Source organism: Choristoneura fumiferana, chromosome 17 (genome assembly GCF_025370935.1).
Source record: "Choristoneura fumiferana chromosome 17, NRCan_CFum_1, whole genome shotgun sequence".
Lineage (NCBI taxonomy): Eukaryota > Metazoa > Arthropoda > Insecta > Lepidoptera > Tortricidae > Choristoneura > Choristoneura fumiferana.
The window spans coordinates 376227-395609 of NC_133488.1; the positions used below are offsets into that span (position 1 = coordinate 376227).

The following is a 19383-nucleotide window of genomic DNA, read 5'->3' on the forward strand; positions in this document are numbered from 1 at the left end:
ATCGACAGATTGTGCATGTCGTGTCGGCGTCTGTGGTCTATGGATAGTTAGTGTTTTTTACTCTTTTATTTAATTTGGTTTTGAATTTTGATTTTATTGGTTTTTGTCATTGGTTTGTTGGCACAGCGGTCACAGCGGAAGACCAGCGTTGGCCTATACGGCCAACACTATGCTGAGCTGGGGCCGCTTCGCGATCTCGCATATGCATAATACTTCTTTTTATTTTAATATTATTGTTGTTTTTTATTTTTTATTTATTTTTTTCTTTTTCTAATGTATTATTATATTAAAATATTTTATATAAAAAAACACGTCAAAGTTTCAAACTTTTCGTCGCTTCACTCACTTCCCTTTGGTTATTTTTTTGGCTTGAAAACTTCTTGCTCCATGATCCATGGTCCCGAAAAAAAAATTAGTTTGTGGTGAAATGACAAAACACTCCTCCATTCTTTTTTCATGTTCTCCAACATATAACAAAACCAGTAATTAATGATCAATTTTCTTGAACAAATCTCTCAACAGAAATTAGAAGGTTTGGTCAATTTTCAGTACTTTGAAGGATATTTTCTCCAATTAAGTTGAGTTTGGGCAGCTAAGAAAAATACGTGTCCGTTATTTTAGACTACTCTATAACATATATCAAAATAAATCAAATCGGAGTCGGCCAGTTGGGTACCCTTCCTTGTAAGCGATTTATGTTACATCCTGTATAGGCCGAGATACGAGCAAGATGAAATAACCCGAACTGTACTGCAAAGTAAAACTTCATTCAATAAAATATCATCTTATAGTTCCAACTATAAAAGAAAAATAATACGGCTGTTAAACAATGGAAAAGTTCTGCAGTAAGGCCTTGTATAGGTTTTCTCAAGCCTTTGTAGAGTCGGTAGGCAATCGAATTAATTTACATTCAAAATGCCAAGAGACCTCCTTTAAAAACGACAAAGAGTGGGGATTGGCGGAAAACAAAGGACTAGTTGAAAGCTTGCCTGATGAAAGGACACAGGAAAACTTAGTGGGCAGTATGGGCTTCAATGAACTATGTGTAAACAATTACTTTGACCCTTGACTTTACGATAGATAGGAACGTCTATGCAACAAATGTGCGTTCATGCACACTGTAGGAACACACACAAATCAAACGAACCACCTATCATCAGAACCATAATTAAATATCATTAAAAAAATATACCTCGTTGAGTTTCTTGCCGGATTCATCTCAACAGAAGTTTTTCCGAATCGCGTGGTAGTTTTTTTTTTGGCATTCATAAGTGCTTGTTATAGCCTAAATTGAATAAAGATATTTTGACTTTGACTAACATGTAGTAGCATGGAGAACGGATGTGTAGCTGTTAGGATGAAACCATCGACATCTCAAAATCCAAATATCTGCAAGTGGTAGGACGTTGTGCAAGGTCCGCCCGGATTGCTACCACCATGTTGCTCGCTAATCCTGCCGTGAAGCAGCAGTGCTTGCACTGTTGTGTTTCGGCGTGGAGAGTAAGACAGCCGGTAAAATTACTGGCACTTGAAGTATCCCATCATAGGCCTCTAGGTTGGCAACGCATCTGCAATACCCCTGGTGTTGCAGATGTTTATGGGCGGTGGTGATCTCTTACCATCAGGAGACCCACTTGCTCGTTTGCCATCCAGTAGAATAAAAAAAAACTATATAACAAGCACTTATGAATGTCAAAAAAAATCTACTAGCGGTTCGGAAAAACCTCTGTTGAGAAGAATTCGGCTAGAAACTCAAATCTATAGACTGCATGTTTCTTACATCAAAACGGCGTATAAAATTGGTTCACGGCGCAGTTTTGTGAACCTCGTCGGGTGGCAGGCAAAGGGTCACTAACTGCAAAAAAAGATTGGTGGAATATTAACCTTACGATGCTATACATAAGTTTGATTATTCACTCAATCACACAAACTTCCACATTTATAATATTAGTAGGATTTTATTTATTGGAATCCGTAAAATTTCTTGTGTTGCTCTACCTGCGTTCTTGTCCTCGGTGCATGGTGCACAAAGCCTTATAGCGAAAATATTAGATCCATCCATTGGATCTGTGGAGGCTGCACACTGCTCCGAGGCCATGAACGTTTGGTCCATAACCTGTCCCGACACGGACCCGCCTGCCAATCCCTGCTCGCAGAGGCAATGGGACGAGCCGCTCTGTCAACTAGTACGGAAAAACCTTTTAGATACGTCAACTAGTTCGGCAGACCGTGCTCGTCTCCTTGCGACTGCGGAGTGGGAATCGGGTCTGTGGCTGCAGGCGCTACCTTCTCCAAACATAGGTACTTTTTAGACAACACCACCTTCCGCCTGGCAGCTAACTTACGTTTGGGCATCAATAAATCAGCCACATCGTTGTCAATGCGGCGCCATGGTGGACATACTGGGTCACCATGGCCTCTCATGTGTCCGGAGCGCTGGTAGGATCTCCCGCCACGCCAGTATTAACGACATCATCCGTCGGGCCCTTGTCAGTGCGAGAGTTCCGGCAGTCCTCGAGCCCAGCGGGCTGGCCAGGGACGACGGCAAGAGGCCTGACGGAATATCGCTGGTGCCTTGGAGCATGGGTCGGCCGCTAGTTTGGGATGCCACTTGCGTTGATACCCTAGCACCGTCCCATGTTCCAAGCACCAGCGTCACCGCTGGCGCTGCGGCATCTTCGGCTGAAAGCCTCAAACGCCGCAAATATGCCGCCCTGGGAACCAGCTACATGTTTGCGGCATTTGGTGTTGAAACCTTGGGGCCTTGGGGGCCAAGTGCGCGTCGGCTGTATAAAGATTTGTCGACGCGCCTAATAGAGGCCTCGGGCGACCAGAGGGCTGGCCACTATTTCGCACAGCGTATAAGTATCGCTATACAACGAGGAAATACGGCCAGCCTTCTGGGCACCTTACCCATTGACGGCGATTTAGGCCAAATTTTCTATCTATAGTTTAATTATGTTTTATTATGTTTGTTTTTAACAATAAAATTTTAATTAGTAGGATTGATTTGGAACTCCATCTGATTTAATAAAATAGTTTTAAAGTTTGACCAGTATTATTTGTCCTCCTCTGTTCAATGTCATATTGCGGCTACATCCCGCAGGAACACAATCGGGTCTACTCCCGACAAATGCAGCTTTCACTTCATCTTTCAACAATCAATTGCTGTCTGCCTGCCAACGGCTTACATGGTACACGTTTTTTTATTTACTAATTCATATCTATTTATTTATTTATTATTATAATGTTATTTGTTGGGTTCCGTTTCTCATCGTCCACACAATCAAAAGATATACATAATTATTAAATAAAGTGTTTCCTTTATAATTTTCAGGGGAATTAAAATCTATAGAGTAGGTAATTCTAGTTGTCCTAGAAAATTAAATTTTGCTAGCTCTTATAAGAGCTATTTATTGTTATAATATTATAGCTTTTTTAAGGTAGACTTCCGAGTAGAGCGGCTCCGGCGTCACTAACGCAGCGACAGTAACGCGGCGATAGAGCGATAGTATTATGCAGTACGGAAACGTATGAACTAACGTTCGAACGCAGCGTCACTGTCGCCGCGACAGTGGCGCCGCGTCAGTATCGCCGAGCGATAGCGGCCGTGCCATGTTTGCGCAAGCACTGCCGCGCAATCGCTGATTCGCACGTGGTTTTGAGATTATTTTGCATGGAATAACAACAAACTGACACCGGAGTCGCGCTGCTCGGAAGCTAATCTGCGTCAGAGCCGCAGCGACACTGGCGCAGCGGCTCTGACGCTGCGGCCGTTGCGATAGAGCCGCTCTAGTCGGAAGTCTACCTTTAAGAGCTGTCCTGTAGGATAATCAATAATAATTATATTCTAAGAATCTAAATTTTGTGTCTCTCTGTGTCAGTAACCGATCCAAAATAATCCCACGCTGTCTAAAATTTCTCTAGGAGCAGGGCTCTGCTAACACTAGGTATTCACAGATACCTATAAATCTGTACGGAACCCTCGGTGCAAGAGTTCAACTTGCACTTTGCCCATGTTTTTTAAAATCAATTATTAGTTCAAGATAAAACATAATTACAACTTCATAAACAGTCAAACATTACAATTCACCAAATTTTTTTAGACTACTGTCTAACATTATATCAAAATAAATCGAATGGGTCTCGCCTCATTGTACATGACAGATCACATACATAGTACTGATTAAAACCATACATATTATCACAAATAGAGATGGTGCGTATTTACGTTACCAGGTTTTGATACCAGGTATTTCCTCGCAAGTATACCAACCAGGTACCGACCCGATATATTTGCAACACTTGAAAGTATTTTTCCATTAAAGTATACTGTCCCTTCAAAGTAAGTAACCTCAAAATTCCAAAATGCTAAATTATATCTTATTTACATACACACATAAGGTTCAGATTGTGTTATAAGTGAAATAAAATACTTTCAAAGTAATTTACGTCTTTATTTGAATATTTTGTATCTTATTTGTATACCAACAAGGTTTTTATTTAAACTTGCAAGGAAGCAAGTATTCGTCTCGTTGCGTTGGACAGAAAGTACTTTGAAAGTATTTTGACACCTGGTTTTTGCACTTGGTATGAAAAGGTGGACGTACTTTTAAGCCCTGGTACGCGATTTAGCAAGTATAACTCATCCCTAATCACATATACTCTCTTTATTAAAACTACGCAGTTATCCCCAAGGGAAATATCACAGTTCTCTGTAGCGAATGCACCTTTTCATCAAGTTCTTTTCATTGGTTTATTTCTTCCGCCTATTGAATTATGCACTGGCAGTACGGACTGGATTTTCAAAATTGAATTTCTTTTATATAACCAGTGAATCGAATAGTTCTTTTGAACATCGAACGTAGAGAAACTGTAGCAGACTGATGAGGGAAAAACTTGTAAAGAGCAAACCCGCCGCACGCACAGCAGGGCTACTACGAAACTCGAAACTCGTATCGTACCGTTCCTCTCGATCTCGTATTAAAAGAGGGACCACACGAACTTCGAGTTTCGAGTTTCGTAGTAACCCTGCTGTTTCGTACCGGTAAGACTATATTTATGCCACATAACTTACCAACTCGTTTAAGTTGTTTAAGTACAGACGACTTTTAATCATTTTGAGTGACGCTGCGACAGTGACGCTGCGACAATGACGCAGCGACAATGACACTGTGGTTGTGACGCCGTGTCAGCGATGCTGTGACTCTGACGCCTGGGACCGTAAAACTGTCAGAATGACGCTGCGACAATGACGCTGTTGCTATGTTGCTATGATGCTGCGTCAGAGATGCCTGTGACCGTGACGGCGCGACAGTGACGCCACATCAATGACGCCTGCCACAGTGACACTGCGACAATGATGCTACGATAGTGACGCCTGCGACATTGATGTTGCGACAATGACGCTTCAACAGTGACGCTACGTCAGATATGCTACGACTTTGACACCTGCGATCATGGCACCTGCCACAATGACGCTTTGACTATGAAGCATGTGCCTGTTACGCCGCGTCAGTGACACCGCGACAGTAATTCCTGCGACAAATTAATACGCTGCGACAGTGACATTATGGCTGCGACAATGATGCCACGTCAGTGACGCTTTTGACGATGACGCTGCGACTGTGACACCGCGTCAGTGACGCATGCGACAATGACGCTGCGACTGTGATGCTGTAGCTTTGACTCCGCGTCTATGACAAGTCTATGTCTATGTCAAGCGTAATGTCGCGTCAGTGATGATTGCGACTGTGACGCCGCGATAATGATGCTGCGGCTGTGAGGCTGCAACGGTGACGCTACGTCAGCACTTTTCCAACTCTGTCGTCCAAAAAGGAGCAGAAATTTGATGCAACTCTATTGGTGAATTTTAATCTCGCTTCGCAGAAATTTGATGCAACTCTATTGGCGAATTTTAACGCAGCCTAACTAAGTAGTTATCAGATCATAGAGGACAAGATTTTTAAATGATGAAATTTCTAATGAATTTTCGTTACAATTTAAAAATCTTATTGTTGGTGACGTCAGTATTGATGTTAGAAATATTACAAACTAGCTTTTACCCGCGGCTTCGCTCGCGTTAACCATTAACATATCAAAGAAGCAAGCAATCAAGCAAGCAAGCCAGCAAGCATGCAAGTGAGCATGTAAGCAAGCATGCAAGCAAGCATGCAAGCAAGCATGTAAGCAAACATGCATTCAAAGCTGCATTCTAGCATGCAAGCAAGCATGCAAGTGAGCATGTAAGGAAGCATGTAATTATGCAAGGAATAGTGCAAGCAAGCATGCATTCGAGCATGCAAGCAAGCATGCATTCAAAGCTGCATTCTAGCATGCAAGCAAGCATGCAAGTATGTAAGGAATAGTGCAAGCAAGCATGCATTCGAGCATGCAAGCAAACATGCATTCAAGCATGCAAGTAAGCATGCAAGTCAGCATGCAAGCAAGCATGTAAGGACGCATGTAATTATGCAAGGAATAGTGCAAGCAATCATGCATTCGAGCATGCAAGCAAACATGCATTAAAGCATGCAGCAAGCATGCAAGCAAGCGTGCAAGTAAGCATGCAAGTCAGCATGCAAGCAAGCATGTAAGGAAGCATGTAATTATGCAAGGAATAGTGCAAGCAAGCATGAATTCGAGCATGCAAGCAAGCATACATTCAAAGCTGCATTCAAGCATGCAAGCAAGCATGTAATTTTGCAAGAAATAGTGCTAGTAGTAAGCATGCATTCGAGCATGCAAGCAAACATGCATTCAAGCATGCAAGCAAGCATGCAAGCAAGCATGCAAGCAAGCATGCAAGCAAGCATGCAAGCAAGCATGCAAGCAAGCATGCAAGCAAGCATGCAAGCAAGCATGCAAGCAAGCATGCAAGCAAGCATGCATTCAAAGCTGCATTCAAGCATGCAAGCAAGCATGTAATTTTGCAAGAAATAGTGCTAGTAGTAAGCATGCATTCGAGCATGCAAGCAAACATGCATTCAAGCATGCATGCAAGCAAGCAAACAAACATGCAAGCAGGCATGCAAGCAGGCAAACAAATATGCAAGCAGGCATGCAAGAAGTCATGCAAGTGAGCATGTAAGTGAGCATGTAAGTAATTATGCAAGGAATAGTGCAAGCAAGCATGCATTCGAGCATTCATTCAAGCATGCAAGCAAAGCAAGCATGAAATTTTGCAAGAAATAGTGCTAGTAGTAAGCATGCATTCAAGCCTGCATTCAAGCATGCAAGCAAGCATGCATTAAATCATGCAAGCAAGCGTGGAAGCAATCGTGTAAGCAAGCATGTGATTATGCAAGAAATGGTGCAGCAAGCAAGCAAGCATGCTTTTTAACACATTATTAAGTCAGCTCAGTCAGCTCCGCGGTTAGAATACAAAAACAAACTTTTGGTCATCCCTTGGGAATGGCAATTTTTTTCGGGATAAAAAATATCCTATTATTTATTCTGGACCTCTAATATGACGTATGCAAAATTTCATAGGAATCGGTGTGGTAGTTACAGCGTGAAAGCGTAACAAACAAACAAACAAACTCACTTTCCCCTTTATAATAGTAAGGATAAACAGGTGGTAATAATGGTAGCTTATTAATTTATAAATATTTATTGACTGCAAAATGCAAGATTTTTTTCATTTTATGTTTTCACAGGTTTGGCTTCGTTTTCCGTATCTTCGTCATCTGAAATCGGTAAAGATACTATAGTACATTATTGCTGAAGCCGGGAAAAAGCAATTCGTGGATGAGTAGAGTTTGACGGACGAAGCGAGCCGAGTCCGTCAATAAATACGAATCCACGAATTGTCATTTTCGCGTGATGCTTTTCTCAATAATGCGAGGAAATAAAGTTAAATTGTTAAAATATTAAATTAAATGCTTGGGCACAGTTTTAAAATGTATGTTCTTATACTTTACCGCGGTACTTGTTTTTTTAAAAGTACACGTCACGACTCATACATAATGCCATTTCATTAGAAATCCCATCAATATAATAAATGCAAACATACAAACTTTCACATTTCTAATATTGGTAAGATGTTAGTAAAACCACACTCACCAATAATTTCATCCCAAACTTGTTTGTCAGTAGACATAAAGCAGATATAGAAGAGGTTGCTGAAGAATATACTGCCAGCCATAACAATCATGACGATGCGCCACTGAGATCGATTAGTCTGTAATAGTACATTGTATCTTAAGGGCGGTAAATAAGGAATTACGAACGAGAGTCTATTAGAAGCCCGAAGTCGAAGACTGGCTTTAATGAGTCGATGTTCGTAATTCTAGTATGTACGACATAGCACATTAGACTAGGTTAAGTTTTATTCCACACACAAAAGATAGTATCCTACCGAAACATGCTTTTTACCGAAACCGAAGGTTCAGTTAGGTTAGATTAGGTTAGGCCCTTAGTCACTGCTGTCTCGATTGTGACTAAATAGGTTAATTAAATAACCTAAAATCGGAAAGTACCCATACTTTCCAATTTTAAGTTATTTGATGAACGCCTTGTAATATGTGGCATCTCTATGCTGTAGATACTCGTATGTCTAAATCAGAAATGCAACACACAGACAAAATAAATACGTACTAGGTCATCATCATCATGTCAGCCGAAAGACGTCCACTGCTGGACATAGGCGTCCCCCAAGGCTCTCCACTCAGACCGGTCTTGTGCTTTCCGCATCCAACGCGATCCCGCGATCTTAACCAGGTCGCCGCTCCATCTTGTACGTACTAGGTATTCAATTATAACCAGCGTGCTCGCACTTTTACAATTAAAATTTTGTCATACTTACCAATTCAGTTACAATATTGGACACCAGGACAGGCAATAGAAGAACGCCAGCCCCGCATCCCGTGTTACCAACTGCCATTAGAGATCCACTGAAGTTTGGAGACATGTCTATGTAGTTCACCTGAAAGGAGATAACACGAAAGGAGTGACAAATAAGCTCGTATGTTTGTCACTGTGCGAATCGCAAGCCAACATTTTAATTGTTGAAATTTTAATCATTCCAGTCAAAGTATCAAATTTAATATTCCTTACCATCCATCCCGAGTGTACACCAGCGTACAGTGATACTGCTGCTACGATCAAAATAACAGCGAGCGTGATGTTGTCAGTGTATGATACCGCTATAAGACAAACCGCCGGCGCTGCTTGACCTGTGATTATAACAAAGTCCAACGTTTACAGGTGTGATTGTACCTCCTTCAGTGTGGTATGTAAATTGATGAACGACTGAAATAATACATAGGCTACTTTAATCCAATATTCACAGTGGATCCATTTATAATACCAAAATGTAATCACTAGCATTAAAGATGAAATTTGTCACTTTTTTTTTTGTGAATTGGAAAATCTTGAGGATTAGAAAACTTTTGGAATTAAAGGATTTATGCAAAACTGAATGATACACACGAAATCGCGGGTGCAAGCTATTACTAATTAAAAAAAAAATAGGCGTGATGAAAGTAATCCCTGTAGTAATATTGCTGTGTATTTTTATCTCACAACTATGTTTAAATACAAAACACCAATACAATATTATACTGACTTAGTGTAGCAATGCTCCTAATATTTAAGTTAAAATTAGCAAAGAGTATTAATTAAAATCGTCAACACAGATGATAATCTAACTAACCTAGTGTATTGCAGACGATTCTAGTAGTTTTCAAGGTGACGTAGCCTCTGTTGACACAGTAGTCAGACAACACACCGTAAGCGATGCAGAAGAAGAAGCTTCCAATATACGGCAAAGACGACAAGAATCCACTCTAAAAACAGAATTTAAAATCGATTGTTATTCAGTACAAGTAATTGAAAAACAAAATTACTGCTACGGCTATTTTCTGTTTTGCTATCCAACGTCATCACCAGCAATATTTTTTTAAAGAAGTACTAACAACCTGACTAAATCACTAATACCCACCTCAAACAGTTGATTTTTCTTTATCGCATGGACACCAGACGATTGTAGATAAGTTAGCCTAGAAGACTGAGACAGAATACCTTTTTTTTTTATTCGACTGGATGACAAACGAGCAAGTGGGTCTCCTGATGGTAAGAGATCACCACCACCCATAAACATCATACCTCAAGTGCCAGTAATTTCACCGGCTGTCTTACTCTCCACGCCGAAACACAACAGTGCAAGCACTGCTGCTTCACGGCAGGATTAGCGAGCAAGATGGTGGTAGCAATCCGGGCGGGCCTTGCACAATGTCCTACCACCTTCTTTCTATGCAGATAATTTGAGAAGCTGTCTTACTCTCTAAACACAGCAACGCTTGTTTTGCTGCTTAGTAGAAAGATCAGCAAATGATATGGGCTGGACGAGTCTTATAATTAAAATATCATAAACGGGACTTATTACGGTAAACACACGAGTAATGTTTACCTCGACGTTTCAACCACATTACAGTGGCCGTGGTCACGAGTAGACTGAAGCGGACGAACCTTGCACAAAGTCTTACAATTCACAAAACCTAAATTTAGAAATTTGAAGTCTTGCCTAGAGTTTCTCTTTACAATAAAATTACTTTAGCTCGAATTCTTAGACATAAGTTAGTGCCTTAGTGAATGAATTATTTTATCGATTACTTGATCTTAGTTTTAAATTTAAATAAATAAAAAAAAAGCCGTGGTGTCCTAGCGGTTTGACCTATCGCCTCTCAAGCAGAGGTTCGTGGGTTCAAACCCCGGCCCCCACCTCTGAGTTTCTCGAAATTCATGTGCGAAATTACGAAGAAAACATCGTGAGGAGACCTGCACACACCTGTGAAGTAATTCAATTGTATGTGTGAAGTTCCCAATCGGCACTAGGCCCGCGTGGAAACTACGTCCCAAGTCCGCTCATTCTGAGAGGAGGCCTGTGCACAGCAGTGGGTAAATAGGCTGGGATGGATGGATGGTATGATCTTATTTTAAAATAAAACAATGCTTACGCTTTTGATGTTGAACCCTAAGATGTAATGCATGTAAGTAGGGATCTGCGTGAAGAGGAACACAAAACAGGTACCGCAGAAGAAATGTGTCACTAACGTGGCCCACACATGCTTAGAACTGAAAATTTGCTTCCACGGAGTTTTAGCCCTCTGAAAACGGTAAGATATTATTAGAATAGGACATCCTAATGTAATAAATAATATTCGGACGAATGGGTGCCAATAATCGCAATAATATGGACATGACTCCAAAGATAAATTAATTGATTTCTTACTTGTTAATTTAGTTAGTATACTTTGCAAGACAGTTATAAATAAATTACACAGACCTTCTTATTGTGTAGATTTATTCAAGTAAATAAAAAGTATTTTTTCTAAATTTTCCGTGGTAAATTTATTACTCCATTCACAATCCACTGAAGTTAATGGAGCAAACGATATTCAATAGGCGAAAGTAAAAGATTTGCCATTGTTTTATTTACATTAGGTATGGTATGATTTGCTTGGTGATAATTATATACTCGTACCTTATGAAAGAACCACAAAGTAAATTGAATTAATTTAACATTAATTTTATTGCAATGAATGTCACCATAGTCAAGTCATTGACAAAAATACATAGTTTTTTTTTAAAGAAGGAAATCAAAGAAGGTTTGACAAGAAAACTCCTTTCTTTCACTATCCCATTGAAATCAATCTATTTATTAATTAATCAATTAATCTTTGGAGTCATGTACATATTATTATGAGTAATGACGCCCATTTGTCCGGTTTCTGATCATAAATTAAAATATATTAGTGAAGATGTTTAGATAATTTGTTGCAGAATTATGCAATAACGATAGCACCGATTTCAATAAAATTTCGTACGAAGATAATGTATATCCCGGGAAAAGAAAGTAGCTTTAGGCTTTGTTTATGTATACTAATTTACTCTATATTTTAAGAAAGCCACACTGTATGCAGCTCTCATAGAATATATAATTATCATACATATAGAAAATACAAGTACCTATATACCTAATTAATAATAAATCCAGTTATTTATTAGCAAAGACTAAAACACATGTACGTAAGCAAGAAGTAAGTGCAAAAACAATTAAAGATAATTAACACAACATGTCAAGGGCACATAAACAGGTAGTAAATGGGCTCTGGTTAAGGATAAGATAAACAGTTGAACAAAAAATATAATTATTATTATTATGAGCTGCTAGTGAATAAATGTTGTTTTCGCAACGCGGACGCAACGCTGTAAACATTTTATTGGATTCTTATTTAAAAGCTAAGCACAAACAGAAACATAAAATAAAATGTTTAATTGAAAAATAATAAAACTAAACATGTAGCAGCAGGGCTACTACGAAACTACAAACTCGAAGTTCGTGTCGTGCGGTCCCTCTGACACTTATACTATTTAATACGAGAGCGAAAGGGAGAGCACGACACGAACTTCGAGTTTCAAGTTTCGTAGTAGCCCAGCAGAACATCAACACGAGTCTGACTGATGCCAAATATTTGGATTCTTTGGATACCGTGCAATCTCCTATTACTCGTAAAATTTAAAAATCCTTACAGTTTTGGAGCTTCCAGCAGCTCCCATTATGTACTTCTTTTCTTCCTCGCTTATCGTTTTATGATCACTGGGAGTTGCTGCAGAAAATAGTGTCACCATTGCAAACGCAACTAAGCAAGTTACGCCCACAACCCAGAAGGTGGACGGCCAGCCAGCCGCACTCGAAGCCAGCAGCCCACTGAGTTGGAAGGCAATTACTGTTCCTAGAGTTGTACCTGAAGAAGAAAAGAAATATGTACTTAGGAGAAGGATTTGTTTTAGGTTTTCATTAATGGCTGCCCAAAAACATTAAGTTTAAATTTAGTGTGAATTTAGTTTAGATTAGGATGAATATAATAATCAACATTGAGTATCTCTATATCATTACCAATGTATTTGTACCTGTAAGGTGTTCAAGAAACATTCCTATGGCAGACAGAGTTGAGTTTCTTGCTGGATTCTTCTCAACAGAGGTTTTTCCGAACCGTTGGTAGATTTTTTTTGACATTCATAAGTGCTTGTTATAGCCTAAATTGAATAAAGATATTTTGACTTTCACTTTTGACTTCGAGAGTCTAAGTCAGACAGAGCACGTAATCTTTTAAGTTATTTAATGAACGAAAGTAATACCTGTATACACGTAGCCGACTAAAGTTGCTCTTTCATTTATTGGTACCCATTTGGCCAATATAGTGTGTACACTAGGGTACAATCCAGACTGACTTACGCCCTGCAGAACGCGACAAGCACACACCGCTTTCCAACCGCCCTGAAAAAAATATCGGTTTAACTGCTTTAACTGCAACTTTGTTTGTGTGAAATTATGTAGCTGTTGATCTGATGAATTGAAATTCCAAAATTATCCTATGTTAGCTGTAACCTGCGACTATGTCTGCGAAGAATTTTAAAAGAACTATACAATTTTTCGGATCATAAACTATCCTATGTCCTTTCTAGAGTCTTAAACTATTTTCACACAAAACACAAGTTTTGGACTTAACACATTTTCTAAATGTTTGCAATAAATAAATATTTTAAGCGTGAAAGCGTATCAAATAAACATTATTATTCACATTGGGATTTAAAATATTAATTAGAAATCTCATGGAATTTTATAAAATTACATGATGGTTAACGTTGTTTGACAAATAGCCACTTCTTGTATTTCATATTTTAAAACATAGCCGTTGAGTTATCTAATTAAGATAAACTATAACTACCTCTTTATCACTTTTGCTATTATTTTTATACGTGTTGTTTATGTACTGCGTCTGTAAAATATGCTGCCGTGTGGTTCAAAGGTTTTTTCATTAGAATTAACTTTAAAGGTACAACTTACCCAAACTGCTACTGTCGGCGTCACTATACTTATTATTCCATTCACCAGCAAACCTATTTGAATAGGTATTTTCCCTCCAAGACGCTGGACTACCAAACCCATAGGAAACATTGCCAGTGAATAGCCCAGTCAAAATTCGAGCTAAGAATCATCTCCTGTGTTGCTTTCTTCCATTCGTAAGTCTGCTGACAATATTGAAAGCATTTCAATGGTCTTTTGAGCTTCTGTAATAAATTTATTTTGCAAAAAAAACTTTCATCATTATCATCATCATAAATCAGCCAAAAGACGCGCGTCCACTGCTAAACAAAGGCCTCCCTCAAAAAGTTCCACAAAAATCGGTGTTGGTCGCATCCAATTGATTTCTGCCACCTTTACAATGTCGTTGGTCTATCATTAGAGGCTTCCTCAGGCTTCGTCTTCAGTTTGTAGTCGCCACTGTCAAGCCTTATAGCGCATTGGCCGTTGTTTTTATAAGCAATGTGCCCTGAAGTCTGCCAACTCTTAGAGGTATGTCAATGGTTATGGTTATCTTGTATACCTATCTTCTGATTTCTGATTCGATCACACAGAAAAATGCCAATTATATAGCTCGCTTCATCGTTCTTTGAGTGACTTGAGCTTTCTTATGATTCCCATTGTAAGCGACCATGACAACAATACAATACACGGTGATAGGAACAATACTCTTAATTTCTCGTATTATGTGTATATTTTAGAAACGAGACGTTATGAATTTCCTTGTATGACACAAACGTTACAGGTGCTACAATTCTAGACAATTAATTGTCTTTTTAGTATAAGATGATTCACAAATATGTTGATATTTTATGCACTTGTAATTTTTGTGGCACAAGGCACTCTCGTGATTGTGGTCGATCACTGGCAAGTATTTAATATCAAAGATGATAATTTCAACATAGTGATAAAGTAACAATTATGATAGTATTTATTATATATTTTATCAACTTTTAGTAGTAAAGCATCATAAAGTATTAAAACAGTTTTGTGTACTGACTTACCCTATAAACGTTCCACAAAGTATCAGTTCCATTGCCAATCACAATATCTTCCAAAGTATTATTATATTCAGAGATCCGTTCACCATGACTAATAATGAAGTTATGAAATGAAGTTTCATCAACATCCATTGATTCATTCTTAAAAATTATTTCTCCAGTGGCATTTAATTCCATGCCAGTTTCCTTAACATTAACAATAGCTGTTTCGTTATTATCAATAATGTTAGTTGTATTATGTTTGTCATTTGGTCTTGTCATAGCTACAACTGAGACTCCTAAGTGAGCTCTAGCCATATAAGCAACGGTGACACATAAGAATAATAGACAGCTTTGCACATGACGCATTCCATATCCATAACTGCTCGGTATAGACACTTTTGGTTTATCTAAAAAAAATGAGTTTTTCTTTTAAAAAACTATTTCGGAAAATTTTACCATCTATAATCAGAAATATCTTTAAGTTGGTTTCTCTTATTCCAGAAGCTAATGAAAACAAAATCAAAGCTATTTTTGAAATTGTTTTACTTAATGATTTTGTTAGTTCATTCGAAATTTTTCATTGACATTGCTCTCTCATAATTATCAGCTGTTTTATTAGATAACTCACCATCGTCAAATTCTTCAGTCGGAACCTTCTTGTATTCACTTGGCCAATCATTTTTATCCATTTTGCAGACGTTACATTAGCCTTAGTGTCTAAGAGAACACTAAGACTGCGTTCATTATAAATGTTTTAATTACATGATGATAAGTTATCTTCACTGTCTTTGTCAGAACAAACAAAACAAATGAAACAGCTTCTGTTTTACACGTGTTGTCGTGTTAGAAAGGTTGTCGTATATTATTTGCATTATTTAGCATAAGATAATGCTGTTGCATCAAACCTGTCGCAATCGGAATTTAACTAGAATAAAGACCTACATTCTCAACTCAATAAACCTTTGATTTAATTCATTAAGTTTCATGAGGTACCTAACTTTATTTTCTAAAACTATATGTCCAAATGACAACTTATGTTACAAGATAGATAAGTATGGAATTTCTGATAAAGTTTATGCAATTCCACTTTCATTGTAAAATGATTGATTTATACATATTATTATTTATTTCTTTATTTTAAATTACAGTTTGTACCTTAACAGCTAGAGCCTAACCGACGTAAACTTATGGACTTAATACAGTAAAAGTAACTTACATTCACTACACTGACACCGTGAGAGTAGCGGGAAACCGGTGGATGCAAGTGGCAAGTTGTCGTTCATTGTGGCGTTCTAAGGGGGAGGCCTTTGTCCAGCAGTGGACGTCTTCGGGCTGATGATGATGATGATGATGATGAACTTACATTAACTGATCTTGCATCTTCTTAACCAAAGTCTACTTAGAGCACTGGCATCTCATCTTCCATCACACTTTTGCACCTCGGTCATCGTTCGCCCTACAGTGCTCGCTAACAGAGGCATTCTCGTCTAACGTGCGGGCTCTTGCCATCGCTTTCACCGTCTCTTTCTGTCACCATCTTACACAGACAGGAAGAAATAATGAATGCGATAGCAAGCGTTCGCGCGTGACAATACGGCCTCAGATCCATGTTACTCATTACCTAACCGTCTGTCATCCTACTAATATTATAATCGGAAAGTTTGTGAGTGAGTGAGTGAGTTTGTGAGTGAGTGACTATGTTTGTTACTTCTTCACGCTGAAACGGCTGGACGGATTTAGATGAAATTTGGGAAAAAAATAGTTTATAACCTGGATTAATCCTACTAATATTATAAATGTGAAAGTTTGTGAGTGAGTGAGTTTGTGAGTGAGTGAGTATGTTTGTTACTTCTTTACGCTGAAACGGCTGGACGGATTTAGATGAAATTTGGGGAAAAAATAGTTTATAACCTGGATTAAAACATCGAATACTTTATATCCCGATATTCTCACGGGATAGGGATACCGCTGGGCTTAGAGACATTAAATTTGGTACGTAGGTAGCTGGACGTCTGGATTTTTTTTATTTATTTATTGAGAAACAAACAGTCATGTATAAACATGAAATTGAAGACAAAGAAATCAAACAGAGTTCCCATAAAGTAATTGAATGAAGAAAGCAAACATAGGATCCCGATACATTCTCTTATGTCAACTAGGCTAACACATAGACTTTTATCCCGATGTTCTCACGGGATAGAGATAAAATCTCGAAATAACAACCGCTGGACTTAGAGTCATGAAATTTGGAATGGCTCTTTTAATTTAACGTCAATGAAAACCCCGATGTAATTTTAAGGGATTTCCACGAGAATTCAACTGCTATAATGTAATGATTTATGCGTGCGAAGCCGCGGGTAAAAGATAGTCTTCTATAATTATCGCACAATATCTCGCAATCAAAACTCAACTAGCGGTCAGCACCAGAGCACCACAACTGTTGACCATGCTATCAGATGTTAGATTTAAAGAGCTGCATGAACACATAATTATTTGTTGCATAGACGTAGCTATCGTAACTTTTTTCTTTAACGCATAATTCAATAATATTAGTGTATAATCCTACTAATCCCACTTTTCCCACTATAATATTATAAATATGAAAGAAAGAAAGAAAGAAAGAAAGAAAGATTTATTTTGGCTCCATAAGTACCACCTAAAACTAAGACTAAAACTAGCACTAAAACTATGTTACTTGGTGACACGACATGATACCAAAAAAGGATAAGGATATGAATGTTTTAAAGTCTGTTTGTTTGTTTGTTACTCAATCACGTCTAAACCGCTGAACTAATTTAGATGAAATTCGGTATTACCTGTATAGGTAGTTTGAGTCCCGGGGAACGACATAGGATACTTTTTATCCCGGACAATGGCACAGTTCCCGTGGGGTAGCGATAATCGAATACTATGCGGACGGAGTCGCGGGCAACAGCTAGTAGTTCAATAAAGCATAAACAGAAAGAAAAATTTAATTTCAATACTTACAACTATATCAAAATTCAAATTTTATTTTATAAAGGCGCTTCTTGATATTCTTTTCTCATGTCCTCTCTTTTGCAGCTTCAAGTTCAACTTTTTCTGAAAGATAATGGGAGTTTTATAATAAAGTAACCCATATAGTATTTAATTTAACCTAACCTAACTTATAGTAATTATAGTGCTAGTATTTTTTCCAGTACGAGTATAATAAGGAGAAGCAATAATAGTTATAGAAGCAATCGAAGAGACAAATAAAGATAAAAAAACACAACATAAATTCGCGGTTTCGTTTGTTGAGGGAATAGCTCGATTCTCTGAGATGCAGTCACGTGCAAGAATAAATCTTGTTAGCGGCGAATAAAGAACAAGGAAATATAAAAGACTATCAATATATCGATGGCAAAAAGCGGAAACATAGTAACCGCCACCTGGTCAAAAAAAAATATTTCATATTCGGAATCAGCGATTTTTTCTGCGTCGAATGGGAATAGGTTTCATAGCTCTGCGACGCTTAAAAAAACTGAACATCAATTCAAAACGAATGTATTTTTTGACCATTGCTACATCTAATTTGAATAAATAGATTTGTATTTGTTTGTATAACATTATATTGCGCGGACGTCAAGTGAACTAGTTCGAAATGGTCAATCGAGCGCCGCAATGTAATGCAACTTGCACGATTGTTCTTGGAAGTCTTAATTGGGCTTAACAATAAGCGTCGCGTACGTGGCCGCAACGGCCAACTGGCCGCTTCTCTGGTTAATCTGGCCGTTGCGACCACTGGACGTGGTCATGACCATTGTGCGAGGTACTTAGTTCATTATACTCTTGACAGAATGGTCGTGGTCCTCGCTTGACAATCAGTAGTGAACCTTCATGACAACGTTCTTGTCAACATAGTGTGGTGGTTCCTGAACAGAATTTCGTCAACGCTGCAACCGTACTCGTTGAAATAGGCAAAATCGAAATAAGCGTAAGCTTACTTACTTGAGAAGCGGTTACATCAGTTGTTTATACGGTGGTGTAGGGGTTATAGCACACGGCTGGCAAGACCTGGGTTCGATTCCCAGCGCTGGTCTCTTTTTCTGGTTTTTCTGTGCATCCATGTCTTAGTTTGTATTTTCAATATAGATTCGATATTTCCTAGTAGCAAAATTTCCATTTGTATTTTTTCCCAATATGATTATTTACTTAATTTTGAAAATTAAAAAAAATCAGGGTTTTCCCAATTTTATTTGACATGCAAACATAGGTACCTACTTCAGTTATGTAAAGTTTACATCGTCCCGAAGGGCCAAAAGCACACAGAAGTAGGAGCTCCGCTTCAGCTGTGCTCTGTCGACACTGTTGCAGTGTCGTCGATTAAAATTAGAAAAAATGCGATTGTGAAAATTAGCTTCAGTAGAAAACCATAGTAGGAAAAGAAGCATTTGGAAATTAAACCGAATGGAAATTTTGTTTCCGATTATGTACGTACAACTTCGGTAATTATGTTGGAGATTAAAAACGGTTGCGTGAGCACTCCCAGCTCCCGTGTTCCCGACGGCC

General features: G+C 38.5%; 1 protein-coding gene across 3 annotated transcripts; it reads right to left on the reverse strand.

Moving 5' to 3' along the window:
- Nucleotides 1–7613: 7613 nt before the first annotated feature.
- Nucleotides 7614–16343, reverse strand: LOC141436991 (putative inorganic phosphate cotransporter). 3 transcript variants are annotated; one of them, XM_074100151.1, is made up of 10 exons: nucleotides 16217–16343; nucleotides 13853–14034; nucleotides 13144–13282; nucleotides 12535–12749; nucleotides 10959–11108; nucleotides 9656–9788; nucleotides 9058–9176; nucleotides 8807–8926; nucleotides 8065–8182; nucleotides 7614–7688 (listed from the first exon to the last, which is right to left on the reverse strand). In XM_074100151.1, the coding sequence occupies exons 2-10, from the start codon at nucleotides 13961–13963 to the stop codon at nucleotides 7645–7647; spliced, it is 1149 nt and encodes a 382-aa protein (XP_073956252.1). In that variant the 5' UTR covers nucleotides 13964–14034; nucleotides 16217–16343; the 3' UTR covers nucleotides 7614–7644. The 3 variants fall into 3 exon arrangements, with proteins under 3 accessions (XP_073956252.1, XP_073956250.1, XP_073956251.1); XM_074100149.1 differs by lacking the exons at nucleotides 13853–14034; nucleotides 16217–16343 and adding exons at nucleotides 14875–15260; nucleotides 15482–15627; XM_074100150.1 differs by lacking the exon at nucleotides 16217–16343 and adding an exon at nucleotides 14875–14963.
- Between the last annotated feature and the right edge of the window lie 3040 nt (nucleotides 16344–19383).